At 36.9% G+C, this 18,320-nt stretch overlaps 1 protein-coding gene across 3 annotated transcripts; it reads right to left on the bottom strand.

Moving 5' to 3' along the window:
* Nucleotides 1-593: 593 nt before the first annotated feature.
* Nucleotides 594-17,403, bottom strand: P2RY10 (P2Y receptor family member 10). Of its 3 annotated transcripts, none has more exons than XM_045050998.1 (3): nucleotides 17,258-17,403; nucleotides 3,997-4,029; nucleotides 594-2,026 (listed from the first exon to the last, which is right to left on the bottom strand). In XM_045050998.1, exons 1-3 carry the CDS (start codon nucleotides 17,386-17,388, stop codon nucleotides 988-990), a joined length of 1,203 nt encoding a protein of 400 aa, XP_044906933.1. In that variant the 5' UTR covers nucleotides 17,389-17,403; the 3' UTR covers nucleotides 594-987. The 3 variants fall into 3 exon arrangements, with proteins under 3 accessions (XP_044906933.1, XP_044906934.1, XP_006943905.2); XM_045050999.1 differs by having other exon boundaries at nucleotides 3,997-4,176; nucleotides 17,258-17,344; XM_006943843.4 differs by lacking the exon at nucleotides 3,997-4,029.
* Nucleotides 17,404-18,320: the final 917 nt, after the last annotated feature.

The following is an 18,320-nucleotide window of genomic DNA, read 5'->3' as shown; positions in this document are numbered from 1 at the left end:
ATTAAGTATATATGGTGTATACAGGAAAAAATTTTGGCTCACCACTGTTTATACTCAAGCAAGTTATTTCACCTCTCTGAGGTTCTATTTATTCACTTGTATTGGAAACTTCCACAAATTAGAAGGTCCAGATGAGAGGAGGCTGGTGGCTCAGTTGGTTAAGCCTCCGACTTTGGTTCAGGACATGATCTCATGGTTTGTGGATTTGAGCCCATGTTGAGCTCTGTGCTGACAGCTCGGAGCCTGGAGCCTGTAGATTCTGGAGCCTGGAGCCTTCAGATTCTGTATCCCCCTCCCGCCCCCACCTCTCCTCTACTCACACTCTGTCTCTCTCTCAAAAATGAATAAACATTAAAACTTTTTTAAAAAAGGACCAGATGAGATGCTAAATTGTGAAAGTACCCATGAAATTCTGGTAACCCAGAATACAATAGGTATCCAATACATTTTTAGTGAGTGAAAAAATTTCTATGCCCTTTATTCAGTAATAGGTTTGTGGCCCTGAAATTTATGCACACATTGCCTCAATTGTCACTCCCCCTTTGCCTGTGCATTTATTTATCTCTTAAAAAGATTGACGAATTTTACTCTCATTCACAAATAAAAGTTTTAATATAATAGAAATTTACTTTTATATCTTGGAAAAGATTCATGTATTTATTGTATCTTATTAACAATATATTTACTGAAGTAATGTTTAAGATAAAATATACAATCTCCATTTGGTTGAAAACATCTGTAAAAACTTGATCTAGGTCTAAGAAAGTATTTTGAATTTCAAAGAGGAAACAAGCAAACTCTATCCTTCCTTCCTCTCCCACATTTCTTACACTGCCTCCACCATTACATCCTTGTGACCACAATTATCACAGAAGAAAATTTCCATTGTTCACAAATTTCTTAAACAAATTGTCTGGCTGGTCATTCTGGCCTTTGGAAAAAGCTAGAAAACATAGCTAAAGTCACAATTGAAAAGGTATTTTATTTTTAGCTAATCATTGATGAACCACTCTCCCTGCTCATAAGGCGGGAACGGGTCACAGAGTTGCCATGGCGAGATAGTTGGTCACGAAACTCTGAGGCCATGAAATAATACAGAATGGGATCCAAAAGACAACAGAGACTTGCAAGGCATAGACAAAAGGGATGGAAATACAGTGTGCTTTGGACAATGGGACAACTGCTAATGATGCTTTCCTTCACCATAGTGTAAAAAATAAAGTTAATATGATAAGGAGTGAAGCAGATGAAAAAAACTGCAGCACACATAAAAACCATCCGCAGTGCCTTCTGCCTCTCACTGATTCCTTGGAAAGCCATTGGTGGCTGCCTCAAGGATATAGTAGTTTTCCAGGTACACCATGCAATGATAACTACTGGGAACACAAATCCTGCCAGCTCAGCAACTGTAATCATTCCAACCAAAGCCACAGTATTCATTTTCTTGTAACCAAGATCAGCAAAACAGGACTGATTGTTGTTGGATGAGTAGGTGCTTCTCAGAAGGGGAAATGGCAAGCAGGCTGTTCCCACGATGATCCAGATGGCAGCACTGATGCCTACATCATACCTACGCTTCCAGTCTCTGGCCCTAAAGGGCTGGAGGAGAAAAAAACATCTCTGAAGGCTGATGCACGTCAGGAAACAAATGCTGGCATACATGTTGAGATACTTCAGGTAGAAGCACAGCAGGCAAAGGGCCTTCGGGAAGGGCCAGTGGTGGCTGATGTAATAGTAAATCCGGAGAGGTAAGGACAGCACATGAGCAAGATCAGCCACAGAGAGGTTGATCATGAAAATGATGGCTTTATTTTTCTTGCTGATGAAGCGGCACAGAACCCACAAGGCTGCACTATTGGCCAAAAGACCGGGGATGAATATGAGGATGTAGGTAGTTGCATAAAGGGAGTTCTGAAATGTCACATTAGTAGCATTGCAGTCAGTCTCAACATTGCTGGTACTGTTGCTACGCATCTTGAATATTTCAGTATACTCATCAAGGTAAGCCGTGGAATTATAATCCCTCCTTAATGAAAGAAAAAAAAAGAATATAATGACTAATAAGTTCTATAGCCAACACCCAGATTCTTTTTTTATACTTAAAGAGAACAGAATATTAAAATTAGAAAAGATTTGTTTACAGATGAAAGAGCAGATGCTCAAGGAAGATATGTAAATGATCCAAGGTCACCTAATGAATCAGTTTGAAAACCATGCAATTGTCCCCAAACTGACCTTTGAGATTGTCTAAATTGTGTCTTGCAGGCAAGGACATCCTGAAATATTTACTCTAGTGGTCTCACCACCACAAAAAAAACATATGGTATTTCAGTCTATTCCTTTTGTATCCAAATTTTTCTTGCCCCAAGACCTGGTTAATTTGAATACTGCTTACTCATTTACAATTGCAATGATAGAAATCCAACCTCACTGTTTATGTCCCCTTTCTTCTCTTTTGTCTACCACCTGGTCCATTGGGTTCTGACTTCCTACCTTGGTACTCTAGCACTTTGAAAATGGCCCTGCCACTTAAGCCTGCATTGCTAATGCTGGCTAAGTTTCAAAACTTTGAGAACACTACCTCCTTATTATTCTATCACAATAGCATAGGTACTTCTTAAAATCTTTTTCTCTCTCTCTTTTGCCTTTGGGTATATTCCAATTTACATGAAAAATATCATTAATGCATGAATTTATAGGCTGAACTAGGAATTCTCCTTATGTGATCTGGAATTTTCTGCCAGGAATTCTGTACTGGAGTAACATCATGGACATGGCAAATGATCCAAAAGTCACAGTAAACATTGATTAGGGAACCAGCAACATAGACCACAAAATCATTTTTTGGAAACAATTTGAAACTTAATACTTATTTCATTCAAATAGTCACCATAAAGTTTTTAAAAATTTAATTCCCTTAATCTTATTTTATGCTTCAGTGAGGTTTTTATTGTTTGTTATATGTAGAACATGGAGAATATAAAGTAATCTTTAGGACTTCCCAAGGTCTGGTCATGGATTTATGCAAGCTGCCTGCAAATAATAAGAAAGCAACAACTTCATTATTTTACTTTAACACTCTTATATAATTTTACACTGAAAAGAACCTTTAAAATTATTTAATTCTGCCTTCACATAATACATGTAGAAGAAGTAAGGCCAAGAGAGAGGTTTATTAGAGACACAAAGCTACTAAACAGAAGATCTGGGACTTCAAATAGGAGTACAAGGTGCCTAATACTTATATCCTTACATCCTTCTCTTCATTTGTTTTCCTCTCCAAAACAAATTTTACAAACATAGCTTCTGTTCATATTGCAGGAATGTTTATTGCAATTAGAGCTAAACGTGGAAGAAATAAAGGAGTGAAGTTGTTCCTTAGGTGGAATAGCACTTTTGTTTTTAATTGTTTCTGTTTTAAGTAAGTTTACAAACCAAAAGAGTGGTTTCCTTTTAGATTCTCCTCATAAGGAGCAGAAATTACTTTCTATATCATTTTATGTCTTATTGCAGGGAATAGAAATTTGAATTAAAAACAAAACCCCAAGAGCACCTGGGTGGCGCAGTCCATTAAGCAACCAATTTTGGCTCAGGGTATGATCTCAGGGTTCGTTAGTTTGAGCCCCGCATTGGCCTCTGTGCTGACAGCTCAGAGCCTGGAGCCTGCTTCAGATTGAGTGGCTCCCTCTCTCTCTGCCCTTCCCCTGTTCTCACTCTGTCTCTTTCTCAAAAATAAATAAACATTAACAAATTAAAAATAAATAAATACACAAATAAAAACAGAACCCCAAACAATTAATTCACATATAAAAGAGAGTCAACATTCTGAGCTACCATTACTCTACCATTACTTTCACTTTCCCTCCCTTAATATTTTATGCTCCCTACTTGGCCTGTGATATCTCCTGAAATGTCATGAAGTCATCTTGCTTATGTATGTATGACTTTGAACAGAAGGTAGAAGGATGTTCACAGGTGAAAAGAGGAAATAATTACCATGATGTGACTATCATCAATGCACTCCAGAATCTGCAATGAAATTTTTCACATGAATTTATCCAATGTCATTCTCACAGCCATCATAAGAGGTAAGTACTATTATTACTCTCATGTGCAGATGAGAGATGAGGTAATTGAGGTTCAGAAAGATGCAGTAAATTTTCTGAGGTAATAAACCTAGAAAATAGTAAAAATGGGATTATACTATTTTGCCTTACTTTCTCCAAAGTCTATGCTATTTCTACTACACCACTTGCTTCTCCTTGCTTAGGAGGGACTACTTAATAGAATGGGGCTTATGACATCTGGAGGGTACATTATAGAAGAACCTTTCTAATTCCATAGTAAGACTTCATATTATAACACTAGGATTACTTTAATTAGGCTAATAAGATATAACAAAACACTTTTCCCCACATATAACACCCATCCATCCTCAACAACCACTTTGATTTCATTATTGGCAATGTTTCCAATATTATCTATTATCCGTACAAAAACTGTGAGAAAGCAAGGGAAGATGCATAACGTGCACTACAGTTCCAAGAACTGAGAACATCTCACACCCACCCAAGTCACACTTCCACTTTTGTACTTTATAGACCTGGGTATTTGTTCCTGCTTCACTGGTGTAGAAAGTTTCACTTACTAAAGGGGGATGTTCTATTCACACCTCTGTGTTAAATAACAGAAACCTCTTAAGCCAGAACAGCAAACTAGAGATCAAATTCACACCTTCTTTTTTCTGTGGGTTTTTATGCCTTTGCAATTCAGTTTAATGTGAGCTTAGAGATTTGCATGGTCTGCTTTCCAAAATCTCTTGTCTAGACTGAAGGGAAGATAGGATGGTTTTGCCCCAAATCTGGTGACAATTAAATGTAAAATTCCCAAGGTAGGGTGAAGCTGGGGGGATTTGTTTTGGGCAGGACAGAAATATAAGCTCTCTCAGGGGACATTTAGCTTGCTGTGGACAATCTGTGACACTTCTGAAATTTAAGAAAGGAGAACAAGCTAAGAAGCCGCTCACAGAAAAATGCTGAATGGAAGGGCTAAAGTTGGAGTGTGTTCCTTCTCTCTGTCTCTGCTCTTGCCACTGTCTCTGTTTCTCTTTGGTTCTAGCCTTGTTGTTGACTATTTCCAGGTGGCTTGTGCTACCTCTGTTGTCAATTTTTCTCCCCTTCCACCTACACATATCTTTGTTTCCTGTCTCAGAAAAATGTATAAGATTGGTGATTCACTCCTGTGTCTGAATTCCCCTTCTCAGTAAGCGCCATGACTTTCCTCCCAGACACTCAACCTGGAGAGTAGGGATTTATCCAACCCATATCACTATATTTCCTCCATATCCAATCAGAAAATGGGGTGATTCTCCCATGTAAAAATCTGTACAATCTATCTACACTTCCACTGTTGCCATCCTAATCTACACTACTGTCATCATTCCTCTTGACTACTAAAACAGATTGATTTACCAGACTCCCTGCACTTCAGTCTTAGCCCCCTGAAGTCCATTCTCCATACTGTGTATAACACTAATATTAATTTTGGCCATGATTTACTGAAAGCTACCATTTATTTGCAGGCTAAGCACTCTTCACATATTATCGCATTAGTCCTCATTGCAGCCCTATGATTATTTCCATATTACTGATGAAGAAACTGAGATGAAAAGAGGTTAAATAAGTTTTTTCAGTCACAAAACTTACATAGTATAGAGGTAGGGTATTATAATTAGAGCCTATGCTTGTTTCCACACTCTCTTACCTTTGTCCTGGAACTTACTAACCTCTTCTAACACTTTCTATACGGTGGCCCAAATAAACTTTCTTTGATATATGTCATTCTCCTCCATAAAATTCTTTGCTTTCCATTGTATGAAAGCCAAACTTCTCACCATGGCCTAAAGGCCATAGCTAATATGTCTCCTGTGCCCTTCAACATCACTTTGTTCCATTCTCTTACTCATTCTCTATATTTTAACTACACTGAGATGTTTTCAGTTTCTAGAACAAGCCAGACTTTTTTTTTTTTTCTGACAACACCCTCTACATATATTTCTTCTGTCTGCGACTATATCCCTCAAGATTTTCATGCCTGGTTCCTTTTAATCTCAGTTTTCAGATCAGAGACTGCCACTGCCAATACGATATAGGCAGTCTTGCACATCATTATATACTCAAACTCTCTGTTCCTTCTCTTCATAGCATCAACATTTGTAATTTAAATGTTTGTTTACTTGTCTATTGGCTTTTTCATCCACTGTGCCATTAGCTTCACTAGTGCCATAACAACATCTGCTATGTTAATCACCATATAGCCAGAGCAGCTTACTACAGAGCAGCTTAAAGTCCTTATTTGGAAGCCTCAAGCAAAAATGCAAACTCAGATATGTCAACTAATACATTTCTGCTGCCTGATTTCCCTAGGATGTTTTTTTTGATTTGGGTTATTACCAACATACCTTGCACCTATCCTTTTCAATTCAGAAAATTCATACCTGTAGAAGGTTGACAGAGAAGCAAACTAATTAATTTAGAAATCACAAGTGGTCAGACATATCCTATGGGTATGAACCAGTACCACCCAAGTTCTCAGAGTATCGTTAAGAGCATTATCTGGACCTCAGAAAGAAGCTAGTACTTGTGGTCTACTTCTAAAAATATTGTAACCCTTTATGTTTCTAGGCTGTCATTCTGCAAAGGGTAAAACTGCCTCATCTAATCAGCAAATAACTTCCTACCCACCTATGCATAGGAACTAAAAGGAGAGTGAGGGTGCATCTGCAATCCCCAAAGCTCTCCACTCATTAAAACTAAGCATAAAGGGAAAATAACTCTATTTTTCCATAGATTTTTGAGAACTCTGGCTGCTTAATCAATATATATTTAATTAACAAAATCTTATAAACTTTGTCCTAGGTTCTGTGGAGAATACAGAATTATCTGCCATAATCTCTGTCCCTGAGAACCTTCTGCTCTGTGTCTCTGAGAAACTTCTGGTCTGGTGGGGGAAATATTTTTAAAATCTCCAACATCATAATCAGTGCATCACAAGAACTGCAGTAAATTACATAGGTGATAACAAATCCTCATATTATCATAGCATCATCCCTATGAAATAAGTGAGACAGATACCAGTAATACCCTTACCATAGTGTTTAACTGACAATGAGATGAATTTAAGAACAATTAAATACCCACTTCAAGCTCACAGGGTAAGAATATGGTGAAAGTGAGACCAGAGGCCAAACTTGTAGGCCTCTTACTCAATGCTCTTTCTACCATATCAGGCTGATTTTTTTTTAATTCTGAGAGATAGAGCACCTCAAGCCAGAAGAAATTGCACTTGTGGCATGCCGTCTGCATTTTCTTATTGATCTCTTTAGGAACAGGGTTGGAAAGAAAAATAGAGACGATGACTGAGGAAGAGATAAAGTTAACGTACTTTGCCTGATTTATACACTATATTTTTTAATCCTAATACCCTTTTAAGGCTTTGGTGAAGTTTCATCTCTTCAAGAAAGCCTGCACTGGGTATTACCAATACTATTCATCTGGGATTCAGAAATTTATGACTTCATACAGCAAATTAAAATTCTGCTATGAGTATATCCAATATGCTAATTGCTAAGAATGGTAGATTGAGGTGGGAAATTTCAGAGAAATGTAGTGCATGACTGTTGTTCTCAAAATGTTTACAGTTTTTTAAGAGAGATAGACATAAGAATAACTAGCCATAATATATTTTTGAAACATGCCATGAAAGAGAAAACAAAGAAGTTTTTGTGGGAGTAGAAACTAATCCTGCACAGAAGAGGATTGGATGTTCAACTTAAAGATTAAAGTCCATTTTCAACAAACAATTTGGGTGGGCAGGGTACAGGAGAAGAAAGGATGGGGGAAGAATTCCAGCAATGAATAAATAGAATTCAAACATCCCAAACTATAAAAATAAATGACATAGGTAGCAATAATAGGTGTCCTAGTCCAGCTGAAAAACAGTGAGATGGTAGGGAAGGTGGAATGAGAGATGAGAATGGGAGAAGGGAGTAGAAGGGAAAAGAGACTAAAAAGGTAGATGCAACACAATCATGGAGAGTTTTAGCAAAAATCTCTAAAGGATTCTGGGAAGACAGTCATATTACCATACTGATGTTTTAAAATAATCACCCTGGAAAAGTGTAGAAATGGATTGCAAAGATGGGCCATGTCAGACAGGAAATCTGTATCAGTTGGGAATTTGTAGAGTGACCAACAGTTTGGTTTACCTAAGACTGAGGGTTTCCTGAGACAGGATTTTCAGGGCTAAAACTGTGAAAGTGCAAGGTGAACAGTATAGTTGATCACCTTATTAGTACAACAGTTGAAGTGAAAACAACAACTCTGAACTTGTTATGGCAGGAATATTAGAATTTCAAGTAAAATTCAGTTATGGAATTGACCAGTTTGGGACATTGTTTGAGGATTCAAAGATAAATTCAGTTATAGAATGTGTGAAAGAGATATCACAGTTTTGCGCTTTTCCAAAGCCCTTTCAGATTAGTAGCACATAGCATTCACCTCTCCTGACAATCTGAGCCAATTCACCTCTTCCTTATCCTGGGACTTTTCAAATTTGTACTCTCTGGCTAGCCTTTTCAATTCTTGACTCATCAACAGTATAATTATTAAGTTTCACTGCAAATTGTACCATACTAGCATGCATCATACACTCCCAGAGACCTTAAATATTTAAATCCCTCCATTTCTGATGGCCAACCTAGCACCCTCCCTTATCTTACTTCCTTCCTTACTGAGCCTAGATTAAATGGTCAAACCAACTACTCTTACACAAAAAACCTCAACTTCCTTATTCACCATTTTCTTGCTGTATGAGACTGGCAATGTCTTAATTGCAGATCAAGTCCACAATCCGTGTTCTTTTTTTACTATCCAATCTGCTGAATGCTCCTATTAAAAATACTAGGATCTATTTGGAGTGCAAAAACTAGAAATTTATGACTCTAGCCTAAGACTTTTTGCTTCAGCCTTTCTTTGCACACCAGTGATTACTATCTTCTTTCATTTCCATGGTGGCCATTCAACAGCTTCACAACTTTACTAAAGTTTCTTCTCTCCTACTCTCCCATCTACCACCTTTCCCGGCAGAGACTTTGTTAAGGTTTTTATTTAAATTCAAGTTCGTTAACAAAGTGTAATATTAGTTTCAGGTGCACAGTATAGTGATTCAACACTTCCATACAATACCCAGTCTTTTTTTTTGTTTTGCCTCTCTCTTTTGTTCCCTTTGCTCATTTGTTTCTTAAATTCTACATATGAGTGAAATCATATGGTATTTGTTTTTCTCTGACTGACTTATTTTGATTGGCATTATACTCTCTAACTCCATTCATGTCATTGCAAATGGAAAGATTTCATTCTATTTTTATAGCTGAGTAATATTCCATTATATATATATATATATATTATATATTATATATGCCACTTATTTATCCATTCATGAGTTGATGAACATTTGGGCTGTTTCCATAATTAGGCTATGGTAGATAATTTTGCTGTAAACATCTGTAAACATATATCCCTTTGAATTATTTTTGTATTCTTTGGGTAAATATCTACTAATGCAATTGCTGGGTCATAAGGTAGTTTAAAAAAAACTTTTTGAGAAACCCCCATGTTGTTTTCCAGAGTGGCTGCACCAGTTTGCACTCCCACAAACTGTTCAGCAGAGTCTTCTTAAATCACAGACAACGTTGAGGTTGTTGGATGAGAAGAAACTCAATTTCATCTGTCTCCTCCCAACACATAATCTTATATACAACTGCATCTTTCTTACTTCCAAACACAGCTACTTTTCTTGTTGCTCAAGATGAATTACCATGCTCTCAATTCATTTTAGGGGTGCCTAGGTGGCTCAGTCAGTTAAGCATCTGACTTGGGCTCAGGTCATGATCTCATGGTTCATGAGTTCGAGCCCCACCTTGGGCTCTATGCTGACAGTTCAGAGTCTGAAGCCTGTTTTGGACTCTGTGTCTCCCTCTCTCTCTGTCCCTTGAGCCCCCCTCAAAAGTAAACAAACATTAAAAATTTAATTCATTTTATATCTCTCAAGATCCTCTTTCGATAATTGCTCCCATTTATTCTAGATCATCATCCTTTCCTCCACTCTCAGTTAGATCTGTGTCATCAAGTCTCACCAACCCCCAAAATAATTCTTCTCTTCTATATGCATCTTATTCTAGCTATTTGTTACTTTTTTTAATCTTTTAAAATAAACTCATAATAGTTGTTTACGCTTGTTGTTTCCTTTTCCTCACTTTATATCCATTCTTTATGCACTCGAAGGTGGTGTATATGCCCTCAGAACCTCACTGAAACTGCTTTAGCAAAAGTGACAAGTGACCACCACATTGCTAAATCATGCAGGGCTTCTTTGCTGCCCTTGATACAGTCTGACCACTTCCATCTTTTTGCAAAGTTCTCTTCCTTTGGCTTTCAAACAATGATTTCTTAATTTTCTTAACTTCTTGTTCATTTACAATGAGTTTCCATCATGGTTTATTTAATTTTTTCACATCCTTCAACCGTTTGCTTTCCCTAGGTCTGCCTCTTCTCTTCTTATTCATTACCTTAATGCTGAGTAACATCACCTACTTTAATGGCTTAAGTTACCACCCATATTCTGATGACTTTCATATCTCTATGTCCAGGACTGGCCTATCCTAAGATATAAACCCATTTTGTCCAGCGTCCAGCTGAAAGTTCACATATGAATGTCTCCCAGGCATCTCAAAATGAATATGTCCAAAAAAAAAGTCATCATATTCCCTGAACGTTTACTTATACACCACTATCTATCAGAATTCTTAGAATAATCTTAGAGTCTTTCTTCTCTCTCTTTCAGTCAACCAAGTTTTCTCTCCCTCCCTGTCACACTCTCTCTTTTTTCTCTGGATTATTGAAACATTCATTAACTGATCTAACTCCCCCAAGGATTGCCCTTTTAAAAATTATTATCTACTATTATCTACTATGGTATCAAAATGATGTATAAAAATGCAAATTTTGGCTACCATGTCACCATAGGAATTGCTTTAATAATACACTCATTGCATTATATCAAATGTTTCCTTTTTTTTCTGTATTTCTTACTAAACCATGAGAATTTTGAAGACTAAAACCACATATTAATCATTTTTAAATCTCCAGAATCCAGCAGAATGATTGGCACATAGTCATTAAGTCAATATTTTGAATGAAAAAATATACTGCTTTGTAACAATTCTTATATTGTGTAACTATTTATGAATCTCTCCACACAGACGGTTAGGCATGCAATAAGTTTATACACATTGGTTTGTAAAGACAAGATTATGGAGAATAGGCACAGTTATGGTCTCCTCTACTACTGAATATATGGTCAAAGGAAGGAAAATAAGGTTGGAATCTAATAAACTAAATTTATTTGTTAAATAAATTTAAACAAATTTATCTTTCTAACTCTATAATAAGGCTAAACATATAGCACTAGTAAACCAATTGCTGTTAACCGGCCCATGTAGGGGTTAATCCCAAGGGATTAATCTCATTGTTGTTGCATAATCAAGTCATCTAACCAAAACCACACTGACAATAAATTCCAGGTAAATTATAACCTGTGAAAATGCCACATCCTCAGCATATACTTCAGCCCTTAGGTCTGTAGTTGTGAACCACTTAGAAATAACAGAATTTTTAGTGCCTCCAATACCAGCATTATAGAAGTAAATGCCCTTGGTCACTCCAGTGTGCAGTGCTATGTCCAAGGTACATGCTGCTTAAACCAAAATCCAGGACCATGATGACAGATGCCTCTTCTCTTGAAAGAGGAATATGATGATAGAAGCTAAACCCTAACAGGAACTTTCTTCCTGGATCTTATCTCAAAGGTCAATATTTTACTCTCTCTCAACTCTAATCTTTCCCATGCACTGGGAAACCCTATTCTGACTTCCTCCTTTGTACATTTATAATACCTTTATAAGGACTTATAGCCTGCACTGTAAGAATGTAGTCTTTCTGAGGGAGGACTCTGTATCTTAGACTTTTATGTTATTCACTTTTCTTAGCAGACGGTTAGGTATGCAATAAGTTTATACACATTGGTTTGTAAAGACAAGAGTATGGAGAATAGGCACAGTTATGGTCTCCTCTACTACTGAATACATGGTCAAAGCGAGGAAAATAAGGTTAGGGTCTAATAAAGATGGACATCTGAGAGTTCCAAAGCGTGCAATTCTGGATTTTTATTTAAAACCCAACAGGATTTTAAGCTTAAGTAAGAATATGGTCATTAAACATACTTTTTATGGAAATGAAGAGAAATGGTCTGTTGTCTCAGAACATAAAGGTATGTTGGGTCTTTAAATATAACTCAATGGAGCTGAGTCCAAAAACTTAGGAGCTGCCAATAACATGTAACCAAAAGTAGTTTTGCATCCCAACCATCTCAATGCTGTGGTTTCACAATGGTAGAGCCAATGTAACTTATATTATTATGTCATCAGAATTCATACCAGACTTCTAAGTTTCAGTGAAATGCTAAATCCAAGAAGTTTTCGCATGCATCCTGTCAGTCACTATCCAAGTGCTATTCATGTTACCTCATCCTTGTAAGAGCTCTGAGTTAATTGCTATTATACCTTTTAGAGATCAGAAAATGTAGGCTCAACAGGATTAAGTTTATTAAAGTCACAGCTATTATGATTTCAGTTGTAAATGTAATTTATGAGCAAAGAAAGCTAAAATTATAATACAACTTTTTTCACAAACAAAAAGATATTTTAAGTGGCATTTCTATGAATAAGAGTGCCCATCAAATATATAAGGCTGTTATTCTCAATTCTAGTTCTAGTGCTTTTTTTTTAATATCTATGCATAGATGGCAAATGACTGCCCACCAGGTGTCATCATAGTATTGCATCAAAACGAGGGATCTTTATGAAGATTTGCCTATGAACCCAAACCATAATAGATCTGTGAATAGAGTACTAGAACAGTTTCTTTATAACAGTAGTGATATGAATGTGACAATATTTGCCCTAGGTTGGGAAAGACTTAAAAGCAGTAGTATATATTGAAAAAGATTACTGGATTTGGAGCTAAGACATGTGGGTCCTAGTAACTATTCAAATGTTCTTTGTGTTGCCCTGCTAAGCCTTTTCCTTTCTGTGGTTTTCATTTCCTTCATTATTAAAATATGACAATTTGAACTGGATGATTTTAACTCCCTTCCAGCCCTAACTTGCCATGATTTTCTGAGCATGGTTCCTCTCAACCCCTGTATCTAAATAATACTACCAGCACTGCCACTGTCATCATTAATGCAGCAACCACCATCTCAACCCACCTACTGATTTATACTTTGCAAACCATTATTGCACCAATAATTGCTGTTAATCATTAGTAAAGGTATAGGTTGTGAATAACCTGGTCAGTGAATATTATCTCTATCTTAAGGATCAGAAAAATGAGGCTCAGAGAAATGACCTTATTTACCTGAATACATAAAGTTAGCATGTGGCAGAGTGAGGAGAGTGAAACCAAGGTTTCCAGTACTAAGGTGACTGCTCTTCCTGTACAACACTACAAATCTTCACTGTGTCAGTCCTCCCCCTCTTTCCACCCCTTATCATTAAGTCACTAATACTGTTAAGTGAGCATGTTTATAAAATTTGTTTCTTCTATTTTCTTTGACAATAGGGCCAGTATGTGAGGTTACCATCTTTGGAGAACAAGGGAAAATTAAATAAGGAATGGTTTCTGAAGGGGGTTCCCTCCCATTCTCTAGGGGGCAACCTTTACAAGCCGCTTGGAAAACTAACTTGCTTTGTCTTACTTTACCTTTTCCTTCTTTAAACCTTAAAAGTCTCACATTTATTACCTATGCCAGTCTGACCCATATGACCATGGTGTCCTTTGTTCAATCACTCACAATCACAGCTGAAGAAGAATAACTTGAATTTGGAACCCTGTTATCTCCTGAATTGATTAGAATCAACTCTAAATTACCCACTTGACATCAGAAACACTAAGCTTTGTATATATCCTGTAAGTCTAGACATTTTTTTCTATAAATTAGAAGAAGTGAAAATTATTTTCATCCCTAAAATGAATTAAAGTAACTACACTATTGACAAACAAATCTTAAATGTTTGAATTTAACTGTCATTCATGCATCTGTATTATATTTTTAATCATTTGGGAAAGATGCTTAACTATATATCATTTTTGCAGTTGCAGTATTTTGGAGGTAGCAGGAATCAGGTTCTTTGGGCAGAACTAGGGTCATATCTTAACTCAGTTATCAGCTGACTAGCCTGAAATGTCTTAATTCATATTCGTGGGCTTCAGTTTCTTCATTTATAAAAGTAAGATCATAGTCCCTGCAACATAGATTGTTGTGAAGATTAAATGGAAAATGTACATGAAATGACCTATTTCCATGTCTGGTACACAGTAGACATTAAATAAATGGTAGTTCATTTCCCCTTTACTTGTATAGAAAGTAATCTCCATGGGTTCTTGGTTAGATACTGTACTTTTATGGGTTTAGAAAATCTCCAAAAATGTATAGTTGTGAGAGACGGCTAACAGAGCTAAAATAAAATTTCTTAAAGTAGAAGGCTGGAAAGCATGTGTTATTTTAAAAAAGAATATCCCTTATTATAGTAAATATATTTGTAAATCAAAATCATTGTTCTTATAATACAAACTGTTGAAAATACAGATCTACACAATATTCGTGGCTGTTGAGCATGCAGTATTTGGAAAATGTCAGTGTAAAGGGGCAGGTTTTTCTAGGAGTCCATTGGGGCGCCTGCGTGGCTCAGTCGGTTAAGCAGCGGACTTCAGTTAAGCGGCGGACTTCGGCTCAGGTCATGATGTCATGGTCCGTGAGTTCGAGCCCTGCGTCGGGCTCTGTGCTGACAGCTCAGAGCCTGGACCCTGTTTCAGATTCTGTGTCTCCCTCTCTCTGACCCTCCCCTGTTCATGCTCTGTCTCTCCCTGTCTCAAAAATAAATAAAACGCTAAAAAAAAAAATTAAAAAAAAACATCTCTAAGAGTCCAGGGTCTAGTTCCTAGGGATGGAAGTCCATAATAACCTTGTAGTGACATTTTTATGTTTCTCAAAGGATACTTTGGTCTTAAAAGATTGAGTAATACTGATTGGGTGACAATGTCATTGTGGAAGTCAGATTTCAGGCCTAGTCCGCTTGTTTGTTGTTTGTGTTTTTCATTAAAAAAGGAAAATAATTACAAAAAAATTTGCCTGTGGTCTAAAAGTTGAATTTCTCACGATAACATTATTCTGAATTAAATATAATGGTCCTTGACAAAGTTTACTGGGTTGCATTTATGATCTAGATTATATTTCCAGAAAGTCCCCTCTAATGAAATTTTCATGTTACGGCCCTATTATTTACCACTTAATGATATGTCACTTTTCTCAGGTACCTAGGAGCCTAGAGTCAAATCATTGCATTGTTATGAAGGAAAGTAAAGACCATCTGTTCTAAGCTCTTCCCTTTATTACAAGTGAGAATATTTAGACCTACACAAATGAAGCAACTTGCCCAAGGCCACGCAGCGAGTCATTGGCAGAACTTGAGTTAGGACCAAGTCTTTTTGATTCTGTGTTTATTGATCCACCTACTCCATCACTCTTCCTGTGATGCATGCAAACCAATACTAAGTAAAAACTTCCTTGCAAAATAATTTGACCTCAATGTAAGTAGACTTCTTGACCAAAAGTTTTTAAGTAAAGCAGACTCTCTGCCAGTCATTGTCCTGATTGTTGGGCCTCTTAGAGTGGTTTTGCAACAGACAGCTCTGTCCTCTTTGCTTGAGCTGTGACTGAAGGGTATAGACTTCCCTGCCTATTAGGGTATCAGTTGAGTTATCCCAAACATAACTAGCCATGAAAAGCCAACAGAAATCACCCAGAAGTATGATCACCCATTTTTCAGTCTTATGCTCCACCACTTCCAGGGTTTGAGCAGTCTGTACAACATGAATTAACAACTTTCCTAGTTGAACCCCAATAAGAACTGCTTTTAACCAAAGGAGGACCTGTGTTCCACAAGAATCATGGCAAAGACCATTATCTTGAATGCATTACCTGATTCTAGTCAGGCCTTTTTCCACCTCAGTATACCAGCATATCACCTATTTCAGCACTGAATAATTTTACTGTGTAACAATTGCTAAATTATAAGCTACTCAATTAATAGAAATGGCAGTGACACCCTCCATCCATTTAAGCAATCAAAATAAAAATGTTCCCACTGACAGGACTTAGGGACTGAGACTACTCTCCACCAAAAGCACAACAAAGTTTATTATTCTATCCACAATGATCCTGGTACCAAAAAGCATGGCACAATCCACCCTTAAGGACTCCCCAGTAGAAGTTTCCTTTTGACTCAGTCATCTTGGCTCAGAACCAAAGAGGTTTCTACTACTCAGAGTAATAAGAACAATAATCACTTAAAAGATAGGTGCCTCTCCTTTGGGTTCTTCTATACAGAGGGCTAGAGTTAACAAAGCAACTTTTAAAGGATTAAGAAACATCCCTGAGCACACTCTGAAATCATGTGTATTTACTTTCACATTTATCCAAAATCAAGTGTCTTTATTTCACTGACTGTCAGTTTTCCCATCTGTATTATGAAAGATTTGAATCATTAAGAGTTCTTTCAATTCCAAAGTCCATGATCTTTCTTTCCTTCTACCATGAAAAAACTTGCTATTTCTGTATATGAAAAACTAAACAAAATAAGGACCTAATACATAAAACTTTTTTTTTCATTATGAAATTTTATAAATTACACAAAACAAATATTCAAATACTCTTTTTTGAGTTTAAAATGTCAAGTTGTCTCAATGAGTCTCATTTAACACAGTTTTCTCAACACTTTGTGCTCTCTTCCCTGGTTGATGGAGAACCACAGAGCCCTTAGCAAAAAGTGAGCTGCATCACATACTCCATTCTCCTCAAGAATGGTGGGGTACTTGATAGCATTACCCCTGGCTTTGTACTCTAGTCAGGCTCAAGGGCAAGCACGATTGATCTTGCTGTAAGAAATTTGAAATGAGAAACCAGTGGCCATTTTCACATTGGACACTGGTCCCACATCTGTCTCTATCCTGGATCTTCATGCCCTCACCAATATTCCCACATGGAACCACCAATTCCAAGATACTAGGCTGTAACTTACCCTGGAGCCTTGTCGGGATTAGCACTCCTGTTTCTTTGCAGGGAGTTGGGAGTGAAAAAGCCTAACTCTGGGCGGCACAGATTCTGCTGATAACTGAAAAATTTGTTGTTGAAAGAGGAAGTTGAGTTCATTTGGTGTCTCACCACAGAAACCTTATTTGTACAGACCAAAGGTAAGTCCCTTGAGCAGATGACAGTACTTAAGTTTTACTTCATTTTTATTTCATTTAACAGATAAATTCAAAGAGTATGGAGTCAAAGCCTGTACAAAATCAAACCATAGCTGCATACACCCTTCCTTACTGTCCCTCACCCTATCTCTTTCCAACACAACTCACATGTCTATCTGTCTCATTAGAATCTCCATGGAAAGATAGGATTTTGGTGCAAAATTTGAAGAGAGTTTACTTTAGAAAAAGAAAGCTGCAACTCCTTCAAGCCTGAGGACATAAGGTGAAAAAACCTCAAGAACAGCAGTTGAAGTACCTTTGCTTAAAAGGTTCCCTCCACATGGAGTGCTTTTCCCTCAATCTCTTATCTCAAGGCTTAAAACCTAATGTATAGTTAGTTATTTTTGTTCATGGTTTATCCTTTCTGTATACTGCAAACTGATTGAGGGCAAATATTTTATGTCTGACTCATCTCTGTTTTCCCAACTAGTCTAGAACAAAGCACTTTTATGTTTGTTGAATGAATAAGTGAGGGAATGAATGAAAAAAAAAAACAAATGTTCAAATAACTCATGACTAAATAAATGAAAAGTGCTGATTAGAGTCTCCTTCCAGTGTACTAAGATTTTGGTCTTTATGTAAAAAGTTTATGGGACCTTATAATTATGAAAATAAAAATATATACTTGGGTATTATGGTGTCAGCCAAGTCTGAAAGTAGTTCTGAAAAAACAAGGCTTACAAAATGTACAAACTTCTGTGGGCATGTAAGGGAACCGCATTCAGAAACCAGGGCCAAGAGCTGCAAAGAGCCTTCTGGGTAATAACCATAGCAAAGGGGAAAAAAGGTAAGTATAGTAGGTTAGGTCGAACAGTAACACTTTAATTTATGGAT

Source organism: Felis catus, chromosome X, assembly GCF_018350175.1.
Source record: "Felis catus isolate Fca126 chromosome X, F.catus_Fca126_mat1.0, whole genome shotgun sequence".
Classification (NCBI taxonomy): Eukaryota; Metazoa; Chordata; class Mammalia; order Carnivora; family Felidae; genus Felis; species Felis catus.
This window is presented reverse-complemented; position numbering and strand designations above follow the sequence as displayed.

Bases quoted from the DNA above. Each gene is read 5' to 3' on its own strand.
- P2RY10 (XM_045050998.1), bottom strand. From the start codon at position 17,388: ATGAACTCAACTTCCTCTTTCAACAACAAATTTTTCAGTTATCAGCAG. The intron at 4,030-17,257 runs GTAAGTTACAGC...ATTTCATTGCAG, and splicing joins AATCCCGACAAGGCTCCAGG to ATTCTGGAGTGCATTGATGA. The intron at 2,027-3,996 runs GTAATTATTTCC...TCTTTCATTAAG, and splicing joins TTGATGATAGTCACATCATG to GAGGGATTATAATTCCACGG.